Source organism: Acartia tonsa, chromosome 2, assembly GCF_053477335.1.
Source record: "Acartia tonsa isolate MP-2025a chromosome 2, ASM5347733v1, whole genome shotgun sequence".
Classification (NCBI taxonomy): Eukaryota; Metazoa; Arthropoda; class Copepoda; order Calanoida; family Acartiidae; genus Acartia; species Acartia tonsa.
In genome coordinates this window covers 30238023-30262835 of record NC_137261.1, presented here as the reverse complement: position 1 = coordinate 30262835, position 24813 = coordinate 30238023, and the positions used below count along the sequence as shown (strand labels likewise).

Here is a 24813-nt window from a genome sequence, read left to right as displayed (position 1 = left end):
GTATCTAGTAACTCTTGGTTTAAAGTAATTAATGTTTAGAAGCGTTTGTGTCTTTCTCTTATTAGTACATAATTATTAACCATACGGATAGAAATAGGTTCGATCTTTAACGACGTTAGAACCCAGTAAAGGTGTCGGTCTGATTATGACGTAAAAAAAATAATTAGCCAATGAGAGGCCACTATAAATTTTACCATTGGTCAATAGTGGCCTCTCATTGGCTAGTTTTTTTACGTCATAATCAGTCCGACACTGTTACTGGGTTCACGACGTTATCATGATGCAGTTCTGTCCAGATTCAAACCCGACACCTCCTGACAGCAAGTAGGCACGCTATCAATTTCGTTAAAGCACTGTGTTGTTCTAATCAATTCATAAACATTGAAGATAAATCGATGTTCTCTTTAGTAACACTTTATGCTATTTTTAGGAACCCGTTTGTGAAGTTTATAAGCCACTCTGCGAGCTATATTTTATTCCTTGGTTTGTTAGCCATGGCCAGCCAAAGGGTAGAATACCTCATCACTGAAATATTAGGTAAGATCTCTATTACAGCTACTAACAGATTTTTTATTTTGTAGATATTTGTCGTAGAAGTGGTACAGTATAAATCTAAACCAGAAAGAACCTAAATTTACGCGAATATATGAAAGGACGCGAACTACATTCTGGAGAAAAAAAATCGGCAATAAAGACAAATATGTGCATTAGTATTGCTGCGAAAATAAGTTAAAACATTTATATTATAAAAAGAACATACAAGTACCTTGCAACATTTGAATAATTGTTAGAATTCCAATTTCTAATTTAGGTAGGTATTGTAATTAATCAGCAATTTTACTTTATTTAAAACATATGTTAAGCAATATGCTCATGTTGGTCTATTGATAACATGTATGAGTTAGCTTAGTCTATAAATAACATGTGATAAGTGCTTAGCCTATTTCTAAATATGTCAATAAACAATAAATGTATATTGCTAATTTTATTACGTCCACTAGATTTGTAGATTGATTTTAACAATACTTTTATAGTTTCGCTTAAAAAATGTTATTAAGTTACAGATTACCAAGAATAAACAATAGTATGTCAAAATTCATTATTCAAGCAGTTTAATCCTTAATTTTAAACTTTTCCATTCTTTATCATTTTCTATAAGATGTATTGAGAGAGAAAGGGGAAAACTGGGCTGTTTATTACACTAGTTCCCAAAGTTTCACAATTAGATTTTCTTATTCGTTAACTTTAAAACTTTGGAGACTTTTACTAAAAATTGATTGGTTGGTTTATTAAGTTGAGTGTTCTTACGTTCAACCACTAATTTTAGTATACAGAAGGAGTAATTTTGTGTATCATCATTGGGGATGTACATTAATTTATCAGTCATTGTTTTATCCCTTTAGATCCCTGGATGTATGTTTGATGAAAGAAAGAGTTGTAAATGCAAGATCTTAAAGATTTTAATTCCTTTAGCTCATAATCATCCCATAATAACAGTAAAGTTTCATCCAGAAAACATCAGTTTTATGTTGTGATCTATGTATAATAAAAAGGAACCAGCCTAAGTAAATGAATGTTCCTTCTTATTTTCAGACATATTACTCAGAAATAAAGGAATATATGTATTACCCTGTCCCGTTTTAGAAAAATTTTGTTAAAATTTTTGCCCCCAGCCATATATGGTTGATTTATGCAAAATAATGACCCATGCAAAATATTTTTTCTGTAATGCAAAAATTGCGATGGTACAAGCACTGCAAAATTTTTAAAATTTGCAAAAAGACCTGTTTTTAAAGCTCTTGTACCATCTCAATTTTAAAGATTTTAAAAAAATTTCAATTCTAGTGTGTCAAAATAAACCTGAAATTTACCAAAAAAAATGGGAGCAGTCTCAATTCTAACATATGAAGGACAAAGGTGTAGCAAGTAATCTTTCAAAGTAAAAATTGCCAGATTTCAAACACAAATAATAGGGTTAGGCCGGATTGGATAGATACAGATATCCGGCTGATCTATAATTCTGGATATCAAGTATTTAGGTTTATATTGACACACTAGAATTGAAATTTCATAAAAATCTTTAAAATTGAGATGAAACAAAAGCTTTAAAAACGGTCTTTTTGCAGATTTTAAAAAGTTTGTACCATCTCAATTTTAAAGATTTTTACGAAATTTAAATTCTAGTGTGTCAATATAACCCTAAATACTTGATATCCAGAATTATGAATCAGCCGGATATCTGTATCTATCAATTCCAGCCCAACCCCATTATTTATGTATGAAATCTGGCAATTTTTACTTTGGAAAATTACTTGCTACACCTTCTTCCATTATATGTTAGAATTGAGACTGCCCCCATTTTTTTTGGTAAATTTCAGGTTTATATAGACACACTAGAATTGAAATTTTGTAAAAATCTTTAAAATTGAGATGGTACAAGAGCTTTAAAAACAGGTCTTTTTTGCAAATTTTAAAAATTTTGCAGTGCTTGTACCATCGCAATTTTTGCATTACAGAAAAAATATTTTGCATGGGTCAATATTTTGCATAAATCAACTATATTATGGCTGGGGGCAAAAATTTTAACAAAATTTTTCAAATCCGGGACAGGCTAATATGTATATTTGTAAGTAATATTATTTTAAATAATAAATCACAAAATTAAAAATGTTGTAGAATATGTCAACTAGTATTTCAAACCCGCCCCCCCCCCCCTTTTCATAACAAAGAGAGTGATTGCACATAAATGAAAACTTTAGCATGAGTTGTTTTATATCATACTTATGTCTTAAGGTGTGTCTCTTCACCCCCCCCCCCTCCCCCAACACAAAATTTTATTATTGTTCAGCATGAAAAGGAATAAAATATTGGGAGAACGGGGGATGACTTGCTCTAGACATTATGAAAACCTTATAATAAAACTAGTATGAAGTTTTTGTTATGATTGCCCTACCCATAATTCCTGTATACAACCTACATAATATTGTTAATGGTTTCCTATTAAGATATACAACTCACATTTATATGTATACAAAAAACATCAGGATTAACAGATATAATAATCTAATTTAAATCTACCTCACCTTTTAGATTTTACAATTTTTAAATATATCAAGCTTCATTTGTAAGCTATAATCGATCTTTTTGAGAACTTAACATTAAATGATTATATCTTTTATTGTCGTAATTTTAGTCATTTTATGAATGTGTGATCTTTTGCTTTTGTTCCCAAATAACCCCCATCAGTGATTAAATTTTATCTGCATTGATGAATCCCTCTTTTCCTGCTAAAAAACAGAGGTCATTATTTACATATTTTCTTCATTCTATTTCTATCCATCATTAAAGTAGACTTTTACTTTTTGGTCTTAAATATATGATTCTCAATATTTTGGCTCTAACTTTAATTTGATTTAATCTTTTTTTGATAAAAAAGGTCAACTAAGGCGAAGTCTTAAAAAATTGCATCACCAAACTTTTATGAATCAATCTTTTTTAAAAAAAAAAAAGAATTGATTATACTTATTAAAGGGGGGATTTTAATTCAAAGCAATTTTGAAGATTTTGGATACAAAATTAGAAGATTTTAATTTTATATTTGTGAACAGTATACAATAAAAACTATAATTAATTTAATCATAAAAACGTTTAGAAATAAATGCCATTGTTTTGCTTATTTTAGGTTAGGTTAAATAAATACACCGTATGTCCATGGGGGGGAGGGGGGTCAAGAAAAAACGGTTTAAATGAAAGAATTCTTATGAAATGTAAATACTATAATATAAGATGTGTGTGTATACTATTTCATATAACATGGCAATATAAGATGTTTATTTGCTATACTAAAATAAGTAGTACTCAAAGATAAAGAACAAAATACAAATAAAAAAAACAATCGAGTACAAGTTAGTTTAATTTCTCTGGGCTTCTATTATACTCAGACGCGCCTATTAAGATGTATTTATGGAGGCAGATTTATTTCCCCTTTGAGAGACTGAGCTTGTATTAACAAAGAATGAAGCCAAAAACCTGTCCAGGGCTGAAAAAATCTCTTCAAACTCTAGGTTATTTGTTACAGCTGTCTGGGAGATTTTACTTACTAATACACTTACAATTTAAATTACCCTTTAAAATAGGACCACCCCATTTTGTAATTTTAGATTAAGAGAAAAATTAAATATTTTTATTTGAGATGGTAGTTTTTTTTTATGGGTAATTCATCTTAGTAGGATGGTGGTACCCTCCCCAAAAATAGTTACAAATCATCCCAAGACCGATGAGAAGCTACATTAAAAAGGAGTACCATATTGTTTCAGCGGTAAGTGAGATCCTTCGGTTCAGATTGACAAACAGACTTATTTTGATCCTATTACTTTATTATAAGAATTATTATTTAGCATATATAATTCTTTTCCTGTTGTTCTTTACAACTTATTTAACTGCCAATACAATCAAATATATCAGGGATAAAATTATTTAAAATTACAAAAAAAGCTGACTAGCAAAACCAAAAAATATGAGTGTAACAAAGAATAGCATCGCCATTTTGGGTATAATTCATTTTATTTTTATATCACAATAAATAATGTTAATTTCTAAACCAAATATTCAATATGTTCAAATAGTAACGTCGTATTCTCTCCATGAGACTAGTAGAGTACTTAACCCCCCCCCCCAATTTTATACAAATAGAAAATAAAGAAAGTGGGAGGAGAGTTTTTTATTTGCTTGTTCATTACTTAAGGTCATGTTAAGCTAGGTTGTTGTAGCCATGATTCTCTGAAGTTAGGACTCAGATGCACACAGAGACTGGAAGTGAGAATTTTTTGGCCAATCTTAGATTGGTAAGCTTCGCGCACAGCTGATTGTATTCTATGTTACATTACAAGCTGACCCGCAATTCTCGTGGAAGCTATGTTAAGCTAGGTCATATTGGGTACTGGATAGCCTCTAGAAACACCCCCCCCCTCTCCCTCAACTAGTTTAACTTATTGAAAGTATTTAAAGGGATTTTAACTTTTACCTTGAAAATTTAACATTTAAATTAATGTTAATAGGCATTATTTTTGTTTATTTATTCTAATAGAATGCAGGTGGAGTAAAGTATTATGGAAATTAACAAGAACATCACAATTGAAAATAGGACAGGATATCCTTTTTCATAATTTTTGCAATTTCTTTCTGTAAAAAAATTAAACGAATATTTATTACTAGCATCGTATTTTAAATAGCTTTCCGCGGATGCCGAAGGCATGGACAAAAAAACTGGTTTTATTCTTATAATTGGACATTTTTATATTCGTAGAAAACTGGATGTAATAAAAGGCTAGACATAATTTTTCAGTATGGCCGAGAACCAGTTCTAATCCACCGGATATTTATCGGTTTCGATGCGATACGGGAAAGATAACTATGTATGATAGGCTACAAAAATCGCAAAAGCTTTGTAATTGTAAATAAAAAGATGATGTCTTGTGTTTAAAAGTTTAAACTAACTGTTATATAGTAAGTTATATAGGCTTTTAATGACTCAATAAGGTTTTAATAAAAACAAACATAAGATTATATTTCTAAAATATAGCTAGAAGCTTTGCAACTGATTTTTTTCACGCATCCGTAAGTCCCAACAAATTAAAGGGGAATATGCATTAAAAGAAATTGCATTGTATTTGTCTATTTATTTGTTTTCTTAATATGGGTTTGTAAATACTTCTTCAAGTGAAACTTTTCAAATATTCTGTTAGTAAGTCCGTCGGTTTATACTAAAACTTTAGAAGAATAACTTAATACAATTTCCTTTGTTATTGTGTATTGATTTGTTTTCTTAATATGAGGGGCAATTAAAGTATAAAATGGCGGGCTGAAATTTAATGTTTATGGTTATGATTAAAATAGGGCAAGGAGGATGAAACCAATATATTTCCAAATCTCTCTCATTATTAATCCTTCTGTATGTCGGTCTTTCTGAAAAGTTTAATTAATGCCAACTAAAAGAAACTTCATTAATTCTATTTTTCAGTTTTATTTATTTATACATGATATTTGCCATGTTTTGTTATTTCTATCCTTGTTCAAAAGCAAAAGTAAATGCGGCATTCATATACATAAATACATATATAAATAAATATATATATACATATATAAATACATATATATATAAATAAATATATAAATATACATATGTAAGTATTATATTATATTTCTCTTAGTTAGATGACCAACCAGTGCATTTTATTAGAGAAAACTTTAACGTGACAGATAAGGATTTTAAAAAATTCTATCATTCTCATATTCGATGTTGTAAGATTTTTTAATAAGTTACTGAATGCTGTTTTAGGATATTTTAAAAAAAAGTCTTTGGATTGTTTTGGGCTATTTTAATGCACTGAACCTATTGAATTCTCCATTTCAAGATTCAAGAACGCTTCAGATTATAGTCTTGATGGTTTCAACCTATTTTACAGTACCTTCTTTATCCTAGTTTTATACAAATCATTGTGATAGCGTAATGATTCTTTTTTCAAAGTTTTAAGGTAAGAGATTAGGACAATTTGTTGGTTGGTAGGAGTAAAATAAATTGTCTCAAAGATTGTTGTCCACAATTGATGATGGTCCATTATTTGTGTATGCACTTGCATTGTTTATTCTAGGGTATTAGAAATATGATATATATGTAAAAGTATTCTATATTTATAGGTATATTACATCCATTTATATTAACAGAACATATTGTATATAAATATATTAATTTGGCTTTTTATTAAAGTATCTGTAGCTAACATATTGTTGAAAATAATTCGATCCCATTTTATCAATTACATTAGGTAGGGTTAGGTTATATTGGGTACAAAGTAGCCCTCAGGTTTTGGACACCGTAGGTATAGTCTCTGCAGGTGTTTCTGTGCTTGCTAGTCACGTTGAGGGAAAGCACCTTAAAACTATTATTGACTAATGCACAAGTTTATGAACTAAAAAATCAAATAAAAAAAGAACACTTTGATTTAAAATATTAAAAAAAAACAAATATGAATCCAAGATTTACAAATAGAATATTGAAAGCAACATTTTTATATTTTCATCAATAAGATGTCATATCTTTTTAACTATCTATTAATTTTGATTTTTGGGTTTGTTTTTGCTGAACAATTCTTTGTCAATACTTATTTGTATTTGTAAATTTATGATATATAAAGAAGTTAATAGTGCACACGGTTGGACCCTCAGATGTAAAAACTTTATTTTAGTGTTTGGCCAAAATGACTTAGCAATTGTATCTGTAAGTACGTCTAATAACACCCTTTGCTATTTTTAAAATCCTAGAAAATTTTTTTTGCAAGAAAATTGCATAATTTCGCAACCTTTTTTAGAATCACTACATAACTCGAGTTTTAAAACTTTTTATATAAAATCCTTTTTACAAAAAATATCAATAATTACTTAAAATTAAACCTGAAAGAAAAAAAATCTCATTACACGTGTTAATTTGCATGTTTTAGGTCTTTTTTTGAGGAAAGTATAACTTCCACATTTTTGACAATAATTATATTTTTTTAACATTTCAAAGTAAAATATAATAAAACTTAAACGATTTTTCTTGAATTATCAGTTGAAAATTTCATCAAACATGCAATTTAAGTGATGAAAATTTAATAAAATCATTTTTTGAATGTTTAGAATTACCAATTTTCTACATTTAAAACAAAATGTTAACAAAATTTAAAAACATTTTAACATATAACTTCAAAAATCAATAACATTTTATAAAAAGATGTTTCAAAAAATAAATCATTAAAAGGTATTAAAATGCATTTGAAATTACTTAAAATTAAAACGAGAACATCTTATTACACTGTATTCTGTGAAATAGAGTTTAAATGACATGATTAGTGAATGAAATATTTCCTAAACTCATTAAGCCTTTTTGTGACTATATTAAAAATAATTTATTTTGTTTTATATTGTTTTTTTATTCAAATATTTGACAAAATTTTCCCTACGTCAATAAAATAAAGTCAGTTTTTTACTGTTTCCAGGTTTTTCTTTATATTATAACAATTAAATATAATATAAATCTTCATTATCTTTTATTTGAATTATCATACACATTAAAATGTAAAGTATAAGCTAGAATAGCACTTTTTTCAACGAATATTTTAATGACATTATATCAAAATAATTCCTCTTAAATATCACACAACATATGATTGGGAAGTATAGCCATTTCTTGGAGGTATAATATTTACAAAAATACCATTAATTCTGTTTTTATCAGAAGTTAAAAAAATTGAACAATTCTAAAACAATGGTTGGCTGTCTAGATATTGAGTACACTAAGACTACGGCTCTGTTCTATTGAAATAACGTTGCAAAAAGAGGGGTTCTGAAAGTAATCTACCTAATTTTTTTTAAAGAACCAACAAGTACTGTCAGTATCTTTTTTCTTGTAATCTAGCAGACAATCAAATCATAACACAATTTTCATGATAAAATATTCAGGTTTCTACTTCACATTTTAAAAAATATACTGATCAATAAAATGTTCAAAATTTTACTTTGTACTAATTGAAAAAATATGTTGTAATTCTTATTTTAAAGTTACATTTTTATCCCTGACAAAATCATAGACGACTTTTAAAGACATCTTATCTAAACTTTTTGAAGAAAAACTTAAAAACGTGAATTAAGTATGAAAACTATTTTCTTCGATTTTTCTGAAGTTATTATCGCATTCTATGGGTTTTTTATTATCATTTACTTATATCGAAAGTGCCAAACATTGTACCCTAACTTATTCATTTAATAAAAAACCAACCGTGTGCAGGCTATATCAACTACTCAGTTACTCAGAAAAAGGGATATACTATTAAAGGATTAACCATTCCACCCTCCTGCCACTTTTCCATTAAATATTTACAGGATTTAATCTTTTCATTGATTAAGGATGTATTTTTAAATTCGTGTGCATATGGTTTTATCCCATTTACAAAAGTTCAACATTCTTAATCCTTATTCATTATAACAAGGAAGTTCTTAATGCTCCAAGATCTCGAAAACAGCTGGACCTATCGTTTCATGAAAGTGTCATATTGGTTCAAAGTAGGTTTTAGGCTATTTGAGTGGGAGGGACTTTAATCACCTCTTATATGTATATATATACTAGCTGCTTCGCCCTTAGCCTCTATGGGGTTGGATTTTTATTTTTTGGGGGGTTGGGGGTGTCACATGCCCCAAGAAAATAGCCTCAAACCACCGCAGGACAAGTAGATGTATTCCCTGCAGAGTAGAATCCGATCGGTTCAGTGGTTACCGAGATCTTAAGGGACGTACGGACAGACATCATTCTACTTTGTATTATAGATAGATCTGAGAACCCCCCCCCCCCATCCCTGAAAAAGAAAGAACCCTTATTTTACAGCTTTCTACATAGTATATTTATCAAGACCCAATAATATACAAGTTCTTTTATTTTCTTTTATTGACAATATTTCTATAATCTCTACTTTATTGCATCTACTCTATAATTTTCTTTTGGAAAATACTTGTCAATATAGTTTTGCAATTTGGTTTATTTAAATTTTATTTTCTAGTGTGGCTTCATAAATATCCGGTGGACACAAACCGGTTCTTAGCCATACTGAAAAATCATTTCCAGTTTTCTAAAAATATAAAAATGTACAATCATAATATTAAAACCAGTTTTTTTAGCCCGTGCCTTTCTCAAGCCAAAAGAGACGCTTTAACTTCATCCATATGAAAAATAGTTTCAAAATTTCATGAAACTTTAATTGGTCCAGATACTTAAGTTCACCTTGCCAGTTGTAAGGGAAACCATGAAGGGAGAACCATTGTTAGGAAATCTAAAAAATGCAAAATTAGCTTGCTGAACTTTCATAAACTTAAATAATATTTCTTAAGATGTACATTTGCCTAAGCCATCATAAACTTTGGAAATAAATAAACTCTGAAAGCAAAAACGCTTTGTGAAGTTTTGATATGAGGTGTGACTTCATTTCTGCAAATTAACATATACGCATCATGTGTCATAACACAAAAGATTTAATAGTAGCTAACAAAATAGGTGAATAATCACTTTGGAGAAGGGAGAAGGTTTTTTTTGTGCTGTAATAATAAGATATGATTTAATAATTTTAGTGGAAATGTTTGTACAACCTGATATCAATATATTTGTAAAATAGTTGCACCAAACCAATAAGGAACAGTGATATGTTTCTTTAAAACATTTTAAACTTTTTATATGGCACAATATAACATTTCTCTGAAAACAATTTTTAATCAGAGCTGGATCTTTAAATCATTTTAGTGGTGAGCCGAATTTCAGCCAATCACAGCGCGGCATTTCATAAAATGCTGTGCTCTCATTGGTGGAAAGTTGGCTCACCCCGATCTGGCTCACCACTAAAATGATTAAAGATCCAGCTGAGGTAAAATAATTATATTTAATTTTAATTGAGAAACAAATTATCGTTTTAAATACTGACGGCTGAAAATAAAAAAAAACGGCTTAAGTGTTTTAGCAAAATTCGTGAGAAATAAAAGCAGCTTACTCTTTCAAAATGGTGCCTTGGTTCCAGCCCTGTATATAGGTATTTTAAACTTTGAGAAGAAAAAGTTAATTTAGATATCATAATATTATATAATCTATTGCCATTAAGGGTCCTGGAAAATAGGCTTGAAAAATTACTTATTTACTACTTAAACAATCGATCGCTGTCTAACTTTGCCATTTGTTTTACATAGAATTATTCACTTTTCTAGATTCAGATGCACTTCTTTTTAGAAACAGATAGGAAAATTTTTCTTTCTTTTATTATGTTATCACTTCTATCATTTTTATTACTTCTATTGCTTACATTGCGATTTTAGTGGTGCATCTATACAAATACTAACAGAAATTTTGTTTGTCAGTCAAAAGTAGCTATTTCTTTACAATACTGGCCATTTTTTTAATGCTAATAATCTTAGTTATTTCCTCTTTCTTATAAATTTTAATATATAGAAAATCTATTCCATTTTGATCATTTAATTAATGTTCTTCTTTATTTATGAAAAAAGGCGAAAATGTTTTCTACGAAGATGACTATTCTAGCTGAAAACTATTCTACTTACCATCATCCATAAAATATAAAACTTTTACCATACAAATTGCATCAAGAATAAATTCTTTAGCCTAGAAAACAATCAGTACGAAGGAGAAAATATAAAAATATTTATGAGTCAAAGACAAAAGAAAAATATCTTTCATTTTGTAATGCTAGCGGCTGTGCTTTTTAAAGGAAAACAAACAATCTTAAACGTTATACTAGAGTTTTACGACTGCGCCCCTAGCCTCTAGGGGAATAGGCATTGTTCTAAAGGTAACCTAGTCACAATAACTGGTCACAATATACGGTGACAAATATGAGCAATTTAAAAGTAGGGAAAGATGTAAAAAGTTTAAAATAAGAAGTATTCTTATTCATATTACACACGAATGTATTATATTGTATATGTGTTAGGGGTGGGCCGGATACTTATTTGTCCGGATACCGGATATCTGGCTGGATAACCGTATATTAAAGTAGCAAAACAAATTTTCTCTATAAAAATTGGCTGCTGTTTAGCTTCCGACTGCAGGCTGCAGCTTCTGGCAGCTGCCAAGTACAGATGCTGCCGCCAAAAAATCATGTTTTGAGATTTCTAATATAAAAATTTCATATAAATAAACATTTTCTGAAAAAAATTCATCTAGCTTTAAAATAAGAAAATTACAGCCATTTAAAAATATCCGGCCCTACCATAACATGAACATATACTTATAGTGTAACAAGAACGATTGTATCACAGTGCCTACAGATAATTCAATATAAAGTCAAATTTAAGTACACATTTTAATTAACATGAATATAACTACCACACCACGTACCACTAATTCTCGCTGTCTTATAAAACTGCATTCCCATATAAACAACCCCTTAAATAGTGGATGTAAATATACATTCCCATATAAACAACCCCTTAAATAGTGGATGTAAATATTCATTTATTTCCCTGGTATCTCATTTATATCCCTGGTATGATTTTAGAAGATTTTTAATTTTTTTTGGAAGATTTTAGAATTTTTATTAATTACTAAAAGAAAGAAAAATTATAACAGGGAAATAAATGAAATTTAAAAACCAAAATTAAACCACATTTTACTAGCATAAAAATGAGTTTTTGTTTAAATGAGAATGATATTCCTGTCCAGTTTTTTGTTTAGGAATGAATATTTCTTACCCCCGTGAATAAATGATGACCTATCGGTCCACCATTTATTCCCTCGGGTAAGAAATATTCATTCCTAAACAAAAAACTGGACAGGAATACCCCATTTATTTCCCTGGTATCTCATTTATATCCCTGGTATGATTTTAGAAGATTTTTTTTTGGGAAGATTTTATACTTTTTATTAATTACTAAAAGAAAGAAAAATTATACCAGGGAAATAAATGATATTTAAAAACCAAAATTAAACCACATTTTACTAGCATAAAAATGAGTTTTTGTTTAAATGAGAATGATATTCCTGTCCAGTTTTTTGTTTAGGAATGAATATTTCTTACCCTCGTGAATAAATGATGACCTATCGGTCCATCATTTATTCCCTCGGGTAAGAAATATTCATTCCTAAACAAAAAACTGGACAGGAATACCCCATTTCACGTTTAAAGATTATTTTGAGAAAATAACAAAAAAAATATAATTAAAATGGGATTGAAGGTTAATTTTCCAACACTAATCTATAATTCGAATTGTCTGTCGTATGTCCTTCTTTTTCTGTTCTTCTTAATTATATACACAAGTTTTACTAATTATGGATGGTTGTCACCGTTTTTTTTATATGAAATATGCGATTTTCTAACTAAATAGTAAACCTAAGTTAGTATAGGTTTATTTAATCGTAATGCAAATAAGAATAAAACGAACAAAAAAAGATGACAGAGAGTAGCTGCGCCGCCTAAAAGACTGCAGTTACTTTTGATATGATATGTAATTTGAAGAAAACATGACTTGAGATTTTTTTTTATTGCTCAATTTAAATACGAAAAAAAATTTTTGCATGCTCTTGATTACATGGAATAAGAGGCAGAGATTTTTTCAAGATTAAGATCCATGCAATAAAGAATTTCAAAAGCAGCAGCTGCAATTTTTATACAAAATTTTAGAATCCAGCCATCCATCAATAGAAATGAGAGATTCGTGTGTTAAGAATTATAATAAAAATCAGAAAACCCTAGCATTACAAGCAGAAGAGAGTGTATACAAGAACACTTATAGAGAAGCTTCGCTACTTAAAGAGTGTCTTAACACATATCTATTCTTTATCTGTGTACAATTGCATAATACTTAATTTAGGGTCTTTGTTTACTCTTAAGGCTTAATCATTGGAATACCATGCTATCTATCTATCTATCTATCTATCTATCTATCTATCTATCTATCTATCTATCTATCTATCTATCTATCTATCTATCTATCTATCTATCTATCTATTTATCTATCTATCTAGGTACCTGGTTAGAGAAACCTGAATGGATAGCAATGGTGCGAGAATGGGAGAGAACAGAGCGGGGTAGCCTTCCATCCTATGTAGAATCATGTATTATGGTTTGGCAGGTAGTGTACATAAACCAAGTCTTTTATCAGTATTTATTGTTGTGATCCTCTAAAATTACTTGAAATTAATTAAATTTCCAAATAGATGATAAAAATAAAACTTGTATTAGAACGTCTTTTGATTCATTTAAAGAGAAATAGAAAATTGGATTTAAGTAAATATTTAATTTTAAATGCATTGCCAAGCTAATCTTGGTCTTGTATGGAAAGGAACAATTTCTCTTTAAACTATAAAGAAGTGTGAAAAATTAAATTAGGGCCTCGTATATTACTGAATCTGAAATAAATAAACGACCATATAAAACGATGGTAAAATGTTCTTGGTGACAATTATTTCCAAATATCTATGAACGTTAAAGACTGCTAGCGGCCAAACGGCTGAACGTACATGTTATTTCTGCACATTGTTGTGAGCAGCATGAGAAGTCCTACAAATTATTTGCAATAGCCAAGAAGATCCAATGATGCACAGGGAAAGCTTGACTAAAGAAAACACGCGTAAAATAAGTCTTTTCGCACAATTATGTTCGCTGCAAGATAACTGTACATTATTGAATAATGATTAATTACAACTATTTGTAGGCTTTCTTATATGTCAATTAAAATTTTGTACCAACATAATTTATATGTAGGTAGAGCCGTTTGGCAGCTCGCAGCCTTTAAAGTTAATCGATTTTTGTAGATAATCGCTACCAGGAACATTTTACCGTTTTTATTGTAATCAAGACTAGACCGCTAAATATTTATCAGCCGTGCAGCTCTCGTTTAAGCTGGTAAGGCTTCTTCTTTGAACAGTGCGGTTAAATTTGGCTTAGCTATCAATCTTTTTTTGATTTCCAAGTTTTCTACCTATCAATAATTATAATTCTTATGAGAGAGATTTTTTTAAGATGATTGTCCATATTTGCTCTTCTAGAGATTTAATTCCAAATACATTAAATATTTCTTCTTCTACTTATAGTGTTCAAAAATATTTATTTCAAATCTTTAAGTTTTACCAAATTTAGGGTTTTTAAAAATTCTATTTTATTTTAGATATGTTTGATATGGAAAGATATAAAGTCAGTTTACAAGGTATGCATAGATAAAGTAAATAGGCATTTCTTAGCACGCGAAACGTGCTCTATAAAGCTTTATGATTTCTTTGACAAAAATTAATTGAGTTGTTTGTAAAATTAAAGGGGATTATTTATCTAAAGATTAAATAAACCTTTCTGTGACCTATAAGAAGCTTCACTAAAAAAGAGACTGCAAAGGTTATAGAGGTCGCTTGGTACTCACAAACAGACTGACAGACACACACACTCAAAAAGTTACCATTAAAATATCATATTTAGGAGGAATTTGGGAAATATGTGGTAGAACTATGGAATTTAGCGGACTATAAACTAGCTTCTCTTTATAATATAATATTATTTAGGAGGGATTTTGGAAATATGTGGTAGAACTATGAAATTTAGCGGACTATAGATAAGCTTCTCTGTATAATATGATATTATTTAGGAGGGATTAAGGGAATATGTGGTAGAACTATGGAATTTAGCAGACTATAGACAAGTTTCTCTGTATAATATAATATTATTCAGGTGGGATAAAGGGAATATGTGGTAGAACTATGGAATTTTACAGACTATAGACAAGCTTCTCTTTATAATATAATATTATTTAGGAGGGATTTTGGAAATATGTGGTAGAACTATGGAATTTAGCGGACTATAGATAAGCTTCTCTGTATAATATAATATTATTTAGGAGGGATTAAGGGAATATGTGGTAGAACTATGAAATTTAGCGGACTATAGACAAGCTTCTCTGTATAATATAATATTATTCAGGTGGGATAAAGGGAATATGTGGTAGAACTATGGAATTTAGCGGACTATATACAAGCTTCTCTGTATAATATAATATTATTTAGGGGGGATTAAGGGAATATGTGTTGGAACCATGGAATTTGGCGGACTATAGACAAGCTTCTCTGTATAATATAATATTATTTAGGAGGGATTATGGGAATATGAGGTAAAACTATGGAATTTAGCAGACTATAGACAAGTTTCTCTGTATAATATAATATTATTTAGGGGGATCAAAGGAATATGTGGTAGAACTTTGGAATTTAGCGGACTATAAGCAAGCTTCTCTATGTATTATATAATATTATTTAGGAGGGATTAAGGGAATATATGGTAGAACTATGGAATTTAGCGGACTATATACAAGCTTCTCTGTATAATATAATATTATTTAGGAGGGATTATGGGAATATGTGGTAGAACTATGGAATTTAGCGGACTATAGACAAGCTTCTCTGTATAATATGATATTATTTAGGAGGGATTATGGGAATATGTGTTAGAACCATGGAATTTAGCGGACTATAGACAAACTTCTCTGTATAATATAATATTATTTAGGAGGGATTAAGGGAATATGTCGTAGAACTATTCAATTTAGCGGACAATAGAAGAATTCTCTGTAGAATGGAATATTATTTAGGAGGGATTAAGGGAATATGTGGTAGAACTCGGGAATTTAATGCACTATAGACAAGCTTCTCTGTATAATGGAATATTATTTAGGAGGGATTAAGAGAGTACGTAACTATGGAATTTAGCGGACTATAGACAAGCTTCTCTGTATAATTGAATATTATTTAGGAGGGATTAAGAGAGTACGTGTTAGAACTATGGAATTTAGCTGATTGGTTCACGAATTTATGCTTCATCAACTGGATCGTCCTTAGGTAAGTTGAAATTAGATGAAAACAAAGGTTTTGTAAAAAGACGACTATACTTTAACTGATCGTTTTGGGAGGTAAAGGGTTCGAATCTTACCCAAAACCGTGTCCAAACCTAAGACGTTGTGTCAGATGCGCTACATAGTTTAGCACAGGTAATTTCATATTAAATCAGGCGCAACTCAATACCATGAACTTCCAGGCAAAGATCGTGCAATCAAACGTTTGGTGCGTGGAAAAAAGGGATAGCTTAATATAATAAATGGGTTAAAATCAATTTTATTAACAGCTGATTACCTTCTTTTAGGTTTACCTCGTGTTATCTAGTGAATGAAGAAATTCAAAATGGCGGAAACCCTCACACCCCTAGGAAACAATTATTTCTAATCAATTTATTTTCAACTTGAAGCTATATTACATTTAGGGCAGGCCGGTATGTGTATAGATTAAGATCTCGCTAACCACTAGACCGATAAAGTTCTTCTTTACATTGAAGATTCTTATAGATCTAGGGAAGATTTATGACTATTTTGGGGAAAATAGCCCATAGAAAAAGTCCAACCCTGAATTAAAAAAAATAGTTTACAAAATTCCAGAAGTATCAAAGTAATAATTGACCAATGACCATAAATGAAAAATGTTGTTATTCATTTTTATCATACGTGTTGTTTACCTTCATAGTGTATCTAAATATGAAATCTGATGATGTGACATTATTTGGAAAAATTCAGTTTTCTCCAGAAATTTAGGTTTAGGCGAATTGATTTTTTTTGCTAAACCATTAAATTTTAGAAATACTTCTATAACGATTTTTGTTGTTTAACTCAAAGTGCGTAGTCGAGCACAGGAAATCGCCCACCCTTATGTTAAATTATAAAAGTGGGAGGGGGGAGGTGTTAGTTTCCATTTTTGTGTGTCTTACTTTAGGTCAGGTTAGGCAAGGTTGTTTTGGGTAGAGGGTAGATTCACAGGGTTAAAGCACAGTAGTTATAGGCCAAAAGGGCTAGGGCCTCCTCAGGGGTTATACATACAGAAAAGACAAGGCATAAACGTTTTAAAAATCAAGTCTTTATGTGTTTAAATTAAAGAATTTAAGAATTTTAAAACTTGCCCATTTATTTCTGGAATTTTCTTAAATTTTATACAGTTAAGGTGAACTGAAGCTAAAGTGAGGAAAAAATGATAGAGAAACTTCAATAGACCACTTTCCTTGTCAAAACTAAAATTATTCCAATATTTCAAATCAAATAACTAATTGTTAACGACTATAAAGAAATAAAGAGAGGCAGGTTTATTATAAAGGGTTTTAAAATAATTTATAATGAAATTTCAATGATTTATGATAATTACAAGACATTAACTAATAGAGTGGCTATGACTGGCTTATTATTTATCATATCGATATTAGCCTTTAGACTGTATAATTTTGCAGATTTTAATAACTATAAATAAATCCCCAGTAAGACTATAACTACCATAAATTAGAAAATAAATGTTTCAAGTGGGTACATTAAAGCCTTTCCAACACAATACCATTAATAAGTTATCTATGCATAGAACTCTATTGTGAAAATACATATTTATCTTCTCTTCATTGAAATACATTATTCAAAACTTTGCACATAAATAATGCAAATAATTTTATGCAAAATATTCCCAGTAAACAAGAATGACTATGTACATTGTACATATATCCAAAATTTTACATTTTTTTACTTTCGCAGCTACCAACATATTATTTAAAATCCATGCAAAAAAGTTAAAGGCATACCACATATACAGCAGCAGTTTATTGTGTGTTCCTAAGAATGAAAACGCCAGACGAATGCCAAAACTTGAAGAAAAACTTAACTATAAAAATGTAAAAAATGCAATTATCGTTTTCCATTGTTATAAAAAAACTTTTCTGCCCTGTCATACATGTAAAAGTTGTAGATGCAAAAAAGCATAATATTTACATCTATATTGCATGAAAAATAACTTTTTAACTTTTAAATAAAATGGGTTCCAACTTTTAGCATCATATATTGTCTTAAAAAGATATTTGAGCTCGAAGCATTAGAATAAATGATAATGAGCTGGATTGCTTTCAAAAAGTTTCGGGTTCGATTCTCGGTCATATTACGTCATTCTAGGGAGGTTAAAAATTGTATTTACTGCTTCTATATCTGTATATATTAGCAGTAAGATTAGGTCAAACATAATTATATAGGCACAATTCAGAGGTGAATTCTTTAAAAAAACTGTTGCCCCACTAAAATTTTAGTGAGTCAAAATTATCCCCTCTAAATTTTTAGTTTGCCTCACTGATTTTAGTGGGGCAAAAGTTTTTTAAGAATTCACCTCTGTTCTTTCAGGCAAAGTCATCCATGTGTGTTTGTATTATTTTACATAATACCCATGGTATATTAATCAGTATGAAGACATTGCTCCTGTTTGTTATCCATGATTGTAGTATGTAACAATCAAAGAAGTTAAAAATAATTGTTAATGTGGTGTAGAGAGGAATGGGGAGCGTACGACCCGTACTTGTTATCTGAAGGAATGTTCGGAGCTGGGATGATATCAAGTTATCTCAAGATTGTTCACATTGTCTCGGTTAACCCACATCTAGGGCCATTACAGGTACACATTAAACAATTTATTCTACTCTATACTCAACGTTTGTCTGTTTTAATATTTCTCAAAAATTAAGATTTTTATACGTTATATGCCGTATTACGAATACTTGTAGCTTATTAAGGAGAAATTTTTCTTTACTTGCGTATGTAATCTGAAGACTTTAACTGTTAATTTAGCCAAACCTAATAGTAAAATCCTTTATCATTTGAATATGATATTAGTGGAGTTTTGATGAATTTATAAGATTGAGAAAAAAGAATATATTGTAAAGAGTTCTAGTATCAAATGCCTGTTTGAAGTCAAGGTGTATTAGAAATCGTTTTTAGTCATTAATAGAATAATAACATAATTTCATAATTCATGTTTCAAAATATTTTATTTAGATTTCATTGGGCAGAATGCTTGAGGATATCCTAAAATTTTTCTGCCTTTTCTGCTTAGGTAAACAGTTCAATTATTGAAATTTTTCCCCAATCTATTGTAGAGTTTTTATATGAAATGTAGGTAAGAAAAATAAGAAAAAGTATGTCATAAAGTACATGTTTTTGTGTCATATACCGTAAATATGTCTTTGGAGACATTTCATCATAATAAATGATAAAAGTTTTCATATTAGTTCCGTTGAAAAACGAAGAACATTCTAAAACTAACAGATAACATGGAATAGCACAGATAGAAACTCAAATTTTAATCTAAATTTGATTGCAGAACTTGGTGGTTGGCTACCAGCAAAGAACGTTTAATTCAATATTTGTGTCAATTAAAATTTTTGTTTTCTTCTATGATTTGCCTTGTCAATTTTATTAAATATTTGTGTGAAATCTTCATCAATTGGGTTAATAAAATAAATATAAAATAAAAAGTGGGTATAGTCCCTTTCTTGACAACGCCTCTTAAGGGGCGTTTCGTCGTATTTTCACAGTAGATTTTCTCCTATTTCTAGCCCCTGCGGGACAATCGCCTAACCTAATCTAAAATAACCTATCAAAAGCTACTGTGTAAATACGACGAATTAATAGGCGTTGTCACGAAAGGGACTATACCCTAAAAACTTTTTTAAAAGATTTGTTGGTTATTCAAACAAAATGTTTGATTTATTCCAAAGTATAAGTTTTTTTTTTAATTTATAAATTCATCTAGTTTGTTTTGCCTTTGCTTGTGGAATGAATCAACTTTTGTGGTACTATGCAGTTCTAGAAAAAAGGTAAGTAACGTCGAACAAACTTACGAATAAGACCTTATTATTAGTAGCAGCGTTGATAGAAAATAAAAATATTTTTTGCACAATGTTTCAGATTTGTGCTGGAAAAATTAATTATCCTATTATTTGGATTTGTGCAATTTTAAATGTTTTTTTTTCTGTTTGTGTGTTTATTTTACAAACACAAAATTGTTAAATAAAATACAAAAATGCATTTTGTTTAAAATATCCATTGTTTAAAATATAAAACAATATTAAATATATGTTCATATATATTTCAAAATTCAAACCCCAAGAAAATTTTTTTTTTCTCTATTAAAATTCTTGACCCTCGTTGTTAGAACAAAATAATTGTATTTAAAAATGGACCTTAATTACTTCTATACTGTCTGAACGCTATGCCTCTTGGGGCTTTAATCTTTTCAGAATGGATAATTTAGCCCAAAACCTGTCTTGGACCAATACCATGTTATTCGTGAAAATTGTGTACTAATAGGTCCAAAATATTGTAAGATTTTACAGTACTCTTACATAATTAATCTACTAGTGCAAAAACATAGATAACGTGAAATTGTAGGTATTATCAATAAATCAATCAATCTTAGACGATGTCATGAGGATGAGATAAAGCTACGAGGTGCAAGCTGTCTGGTCTGGAAAAGATTCTCCAACCTGTTTGAAACTCTGCAGTCCCTGTACTGGTCAGCGTTTGGACTTATCAGCCTGTCAGATTTTGAGCTTGCTGGCATTAAGGAATACAGATATTAATTTTTAAATAAAGCTAATCAAAGAAATATATGTAATTTAAAATTCTGCGTTTTAGAGGTAATAATTAAGTGCAAGAAATAGTTGAAGATAAATATTGAAGCCATTGTTTAATTCCTTTCTGTCTTTTTAATCTATTTAAGTGCATGATTAAATAATTTTAAGAACTGAAGGTTACATCTTTAGTTTAGCTTTAATAATGTAATAGAAAATATAATAAATAGAGATGTATAACCCAGACAAATACCTGGCCCCTGCTAGCCTTCTACTTTAGGCTCTTTTGTGGCGACATGACTGTGTAAAGATTGACGACCTTATAGGTTTATGTTCAAAGACCCAATGGAAAGTCGGTTCATTGTCCATTGGGTGTGGGACATATAGTTTTTTTTAACACCTTCCCCCTCTATTGTTTTATTCTAATACTTTAATAATATCAATAATATTTTTTTAATATCTTTACTTGTAAAGGAGTTTACCCAATTCTGGGCCAAGCTCATGTTTGGTATCTTCTCCTTCTCCAACGTTATCGTCCTTCTCAACATGCTCATCGCCATGATGTCAAACTCGTATCAAAAGATCTCAGAGAGGTCAGACAAGTAAGTGTTTGCCTCAGTTTTATTTTTAAAAGTTTTTATCAGGGATTTTGAACATATGTTTTGTACAGTATTAGCGAAGCTTTTCTACACTTAGGGTAGGTCAGTTGGACCATTTTGTATATCGCAGATTTCGGCATGAAATATTCTACTGATTTTAAGCTTTAAATAAGGAATTCTGTAACAATGAGGTATACTCTAAAAGCTTAGCAACTCTTAAATCGAAAGCACAAAATTTGGAATTTAATTTTAAACGCTCTAGAACTTAGTGTTAGTAATATGACTTTCTGTTATATTGAGCTTCACTAATTGATGTTGCCATCCTATACAAAGTTGAATTTAAAAGCAAAAATGCAATAAAAAGAAAATTCAATATACCTGATATCTAAAATTTAATTAGTAATTTGCAATATATGTTTATTTGGGTGACCCTTAGTAGAAATTGTTTGCGTTATATAATGAATAGTTCGTAAATTTAGAGTAATTTTTGGTAAGATAATTTAAATCTGTGTTGTTTTGACCCTGTTCAATTAACTCTTTTGATTTTAATTAGATCCATCTTTTTTTCTCTATGATTTTAACTTTATTTAACCCGTTTTAAAGAAAATTTAATTGTTGAAACTCTAGGGAATGGAAGTTTGCGCGAACAAAGCTGTGGTTGAGCTACTTTGAGGCCAAGTATACGCTGCCGCCCCCGTTTATCATCTGTCCAACAGTCAAGTTTCTGCGGGGTATGACCGCCAAGCTCAACACTAAGGGCAGGATGGCGTTTGACAAGTATGGCGGGGCGGATGAGGCTACTTCTCGCCATCAGGACATCATGAGATGTGTCGTTAGACGGTGAGTGGTAGTAGAAAAAGCCCCGAATTGAAAGTCAGACTTCATTACATTTTGGACAAAAAATCCTTAATGACGTCATGTAATAATAATGGACTATTCTAAAATTATGTCATTCAGGATACTTTGGCCAAAAGTTTCTAAAAGTCTAGGCACTATAAAGTCAAAGAGCTTCGTTCCTTCTGAAAATAAGATATATGTGTTAATAAAAAGAAGCCTTGCTAATAATAAAAAAAATGCTTTCTTTCGTCTCTAAAATATCAAATAAAATTTTTGCTAACGCAAATACGAAATTATGAGCAAATATCAATGAATATTGAATATTTAGAATGTAATATTTTATTTTCAATCACGAGGTAGGATTTACATGTCTTGCTGAATTTTAAACAAAATTTTAATATTATTTGCAATATACATCAAATTTGAGTGAAACAAGACCAAGTATAGCCATAACACGCAAAGGGAGGGAGGTGGAGGTGATGAAAATAGTGATGAAACCAACAAAAGAAATTTATAAAGCTTTCCTGAATTGTAGAAACAATTCGGACTAGTATTGACCTCGATCTAAAAAAAACTATCCTATTATAAACTAATAAATTAGTGTTTTTTTGTCTGTTGCTTAAAATTTTGATAGTTACTGATCTGATTGAGTTCTCTACTTTAGGGAAGGTTCACATTGGCCCTTGTATAGTTTTAGGCTATTATATTTTTAGATTTAAGTCATAGGATGGTTTAGGGGTATTTTCTGTTTTGCTACGTCCCTTCGAATCATTATCATCATCGCCATTTTTCTCTTCTTTCCAGAGCATAGGCCACGCACAATGGTTCTCCATTTATCTTTGAAATGGGCCTCAGTAGAGGCTTCACTGAAAGATGATAAATTCTCATCTCTCAGTTCCTCCAGGAATTCCCCCTTCCCTTCGAATACATATCCCCTAAATACCATGGGCGCAGCCGCTTGTTTGATATAATAGGATAACAAATTATCTGTATCTACTTTCCATTATAAAACTGTAGGTACATAATTATAAAACTGTAGGTACATAATTATAAAACTGTAGGTGCAAAATTATAAAACTGTTACATAATTATAAAACTGTAGGTGCATAATTATAAAACTGTAGGTACATAATGGCTGAACAGAAGAAAGCGGAGGATTTTGGAATCACTGAAGACGATGTCTCCGAAATCAGACAAGATATCAACAAGTTCAGGTATATTGTATTTTATACCTATAATTGCGACAACTTTTAGAAAATGATTAAAGTCCCTCCGCAGATTATGACGTCCTACGATAAAATAACCAATGAGAGGCCAGCATGAATTTTACCATTGGTCAATTACAGTGTATACTGGCCTCTCATTGGCTATTCTATCGTATGATGTCATAATCTGTGGATGGACTTTAATAATCTTTCAACTTTTAATAAAACTCTCAATTTTTAGTAATGTAATAAATACCTCATTTTTAACAAAAAATAGATATGGCCCTGAATATTTTATGCTTTATTTTATACAAAAATAGTTCTCATTAGTTAATTTCTATTTTTTTGGCCCCAAGGAATCAAAGACTCGGGCAACCTATAATTCTTATTTTCTTTTTCGTTGACAATTATTTCTATGAATTCCACTAGAAATATGCTTTTTTCATCGTTGTTAAGAAACTATTTTATCCAATTTTATCTAAGTATAGGAATTGTATATTTTATAAAAAAAAAAGATTAAGATAATGTTTTATTTTAGATTTGAACTGATGGATATTCTTAGCAAGAACAGTTTTGATATTGGACAGGTATTCATAATTTTTTTCTTCCGCTAGTGACCATCCCCCCTCCCCCGACCAAATGGAGTTACGCCCATTGAATTATAATCATTAAACTGTAATGCATATAAAAAGTATAAATTGTAAAATAAACTTTTTTGTATTAACATTTTTTTTAAGGTTCGGACTGGGTCCGGTTATTATGGTGGAAAACGAGCTAAACAAATGGAAAGGCGGATATTAAAGGTAATTATTCATAACAATAAATTTTTCATTTCATGGATTTTTTAAAGCTCAATGGACAATTTTCAATATACACCGCAATTATGATAAACAAAATTATTCGGGTATTGCCCCTCTTGTGGCAACGCCTCTTAAGGGTCGTTTCGTCGTATTTTTACATTTGTTTTTAAAGGATATTTTAGGTTAGGTTAGGTTGGGTTAGGTGATTGACCCGCAGGGTTAGACAATTAGCCCCGCAGATAATACGAAGAAACGCCCCTTTAGAGGCGTTGTCATAAAAGGGACTATATCCAATTATTCTTATGTAGATTATGATAATTGTTGGCAAAATTGAGACATTGCCTGTTTATATAACCTAATCAAGAATTATTAAAAGTCCCCAAAGTTGAAAAGG

At 30.0% G+C, this 24813-nt stretch overlaps 1 protein-coding gene across 1 annotated transcript in view; it reads left to right on the top strand.

The window, feature by feature from the left end:
* Nucleotides 1-277: 277 nt before the first annotated feature.
* The window catches only part of LOC145312495 (transient receptor potential protein-like), a 48262-nt gene continuing 23726 nt past the window's right edge, over nt 278-24813 (top strand). Inside the window, exons 1-13 of the mRNA XM_080151753.1 lie at nt 278-324; nt 431-509; nt 16317-16402; nt 18898-19021; nt 19402-19459; nt 20159-20222; nt 20825-20964; nt 21150-21157; nt 21453-21580; nt 22205-22417; nt 23539-23628; nt 24158-24206; nt 24357-24422. Coding sequence (XP_080007879.1) covers nt 278-324; nt 431-509; nt 16317-16402; nt 18898-19021; nt 19402-19459; nt 20159-20222; nt 20825-20964; nt 21150-21157; nt 21453-21580; nt 22205-22417; nt 23539-23628; nt 24158-24206; nt 24357-24422 — 1152 coding nt within the window. The remainder of the gene's footprint in view (nt 325-430; nt 510-16316; nt 16403-18897; nt 19022-19401; nt 19460-20158; nt 20223-20824; nt 20965-21149; nt 21158-21452; nt 21581-22204; nt 22418-23538; nt 23629-24157; nt 24207-24356; nt 24423-24813) is intronic.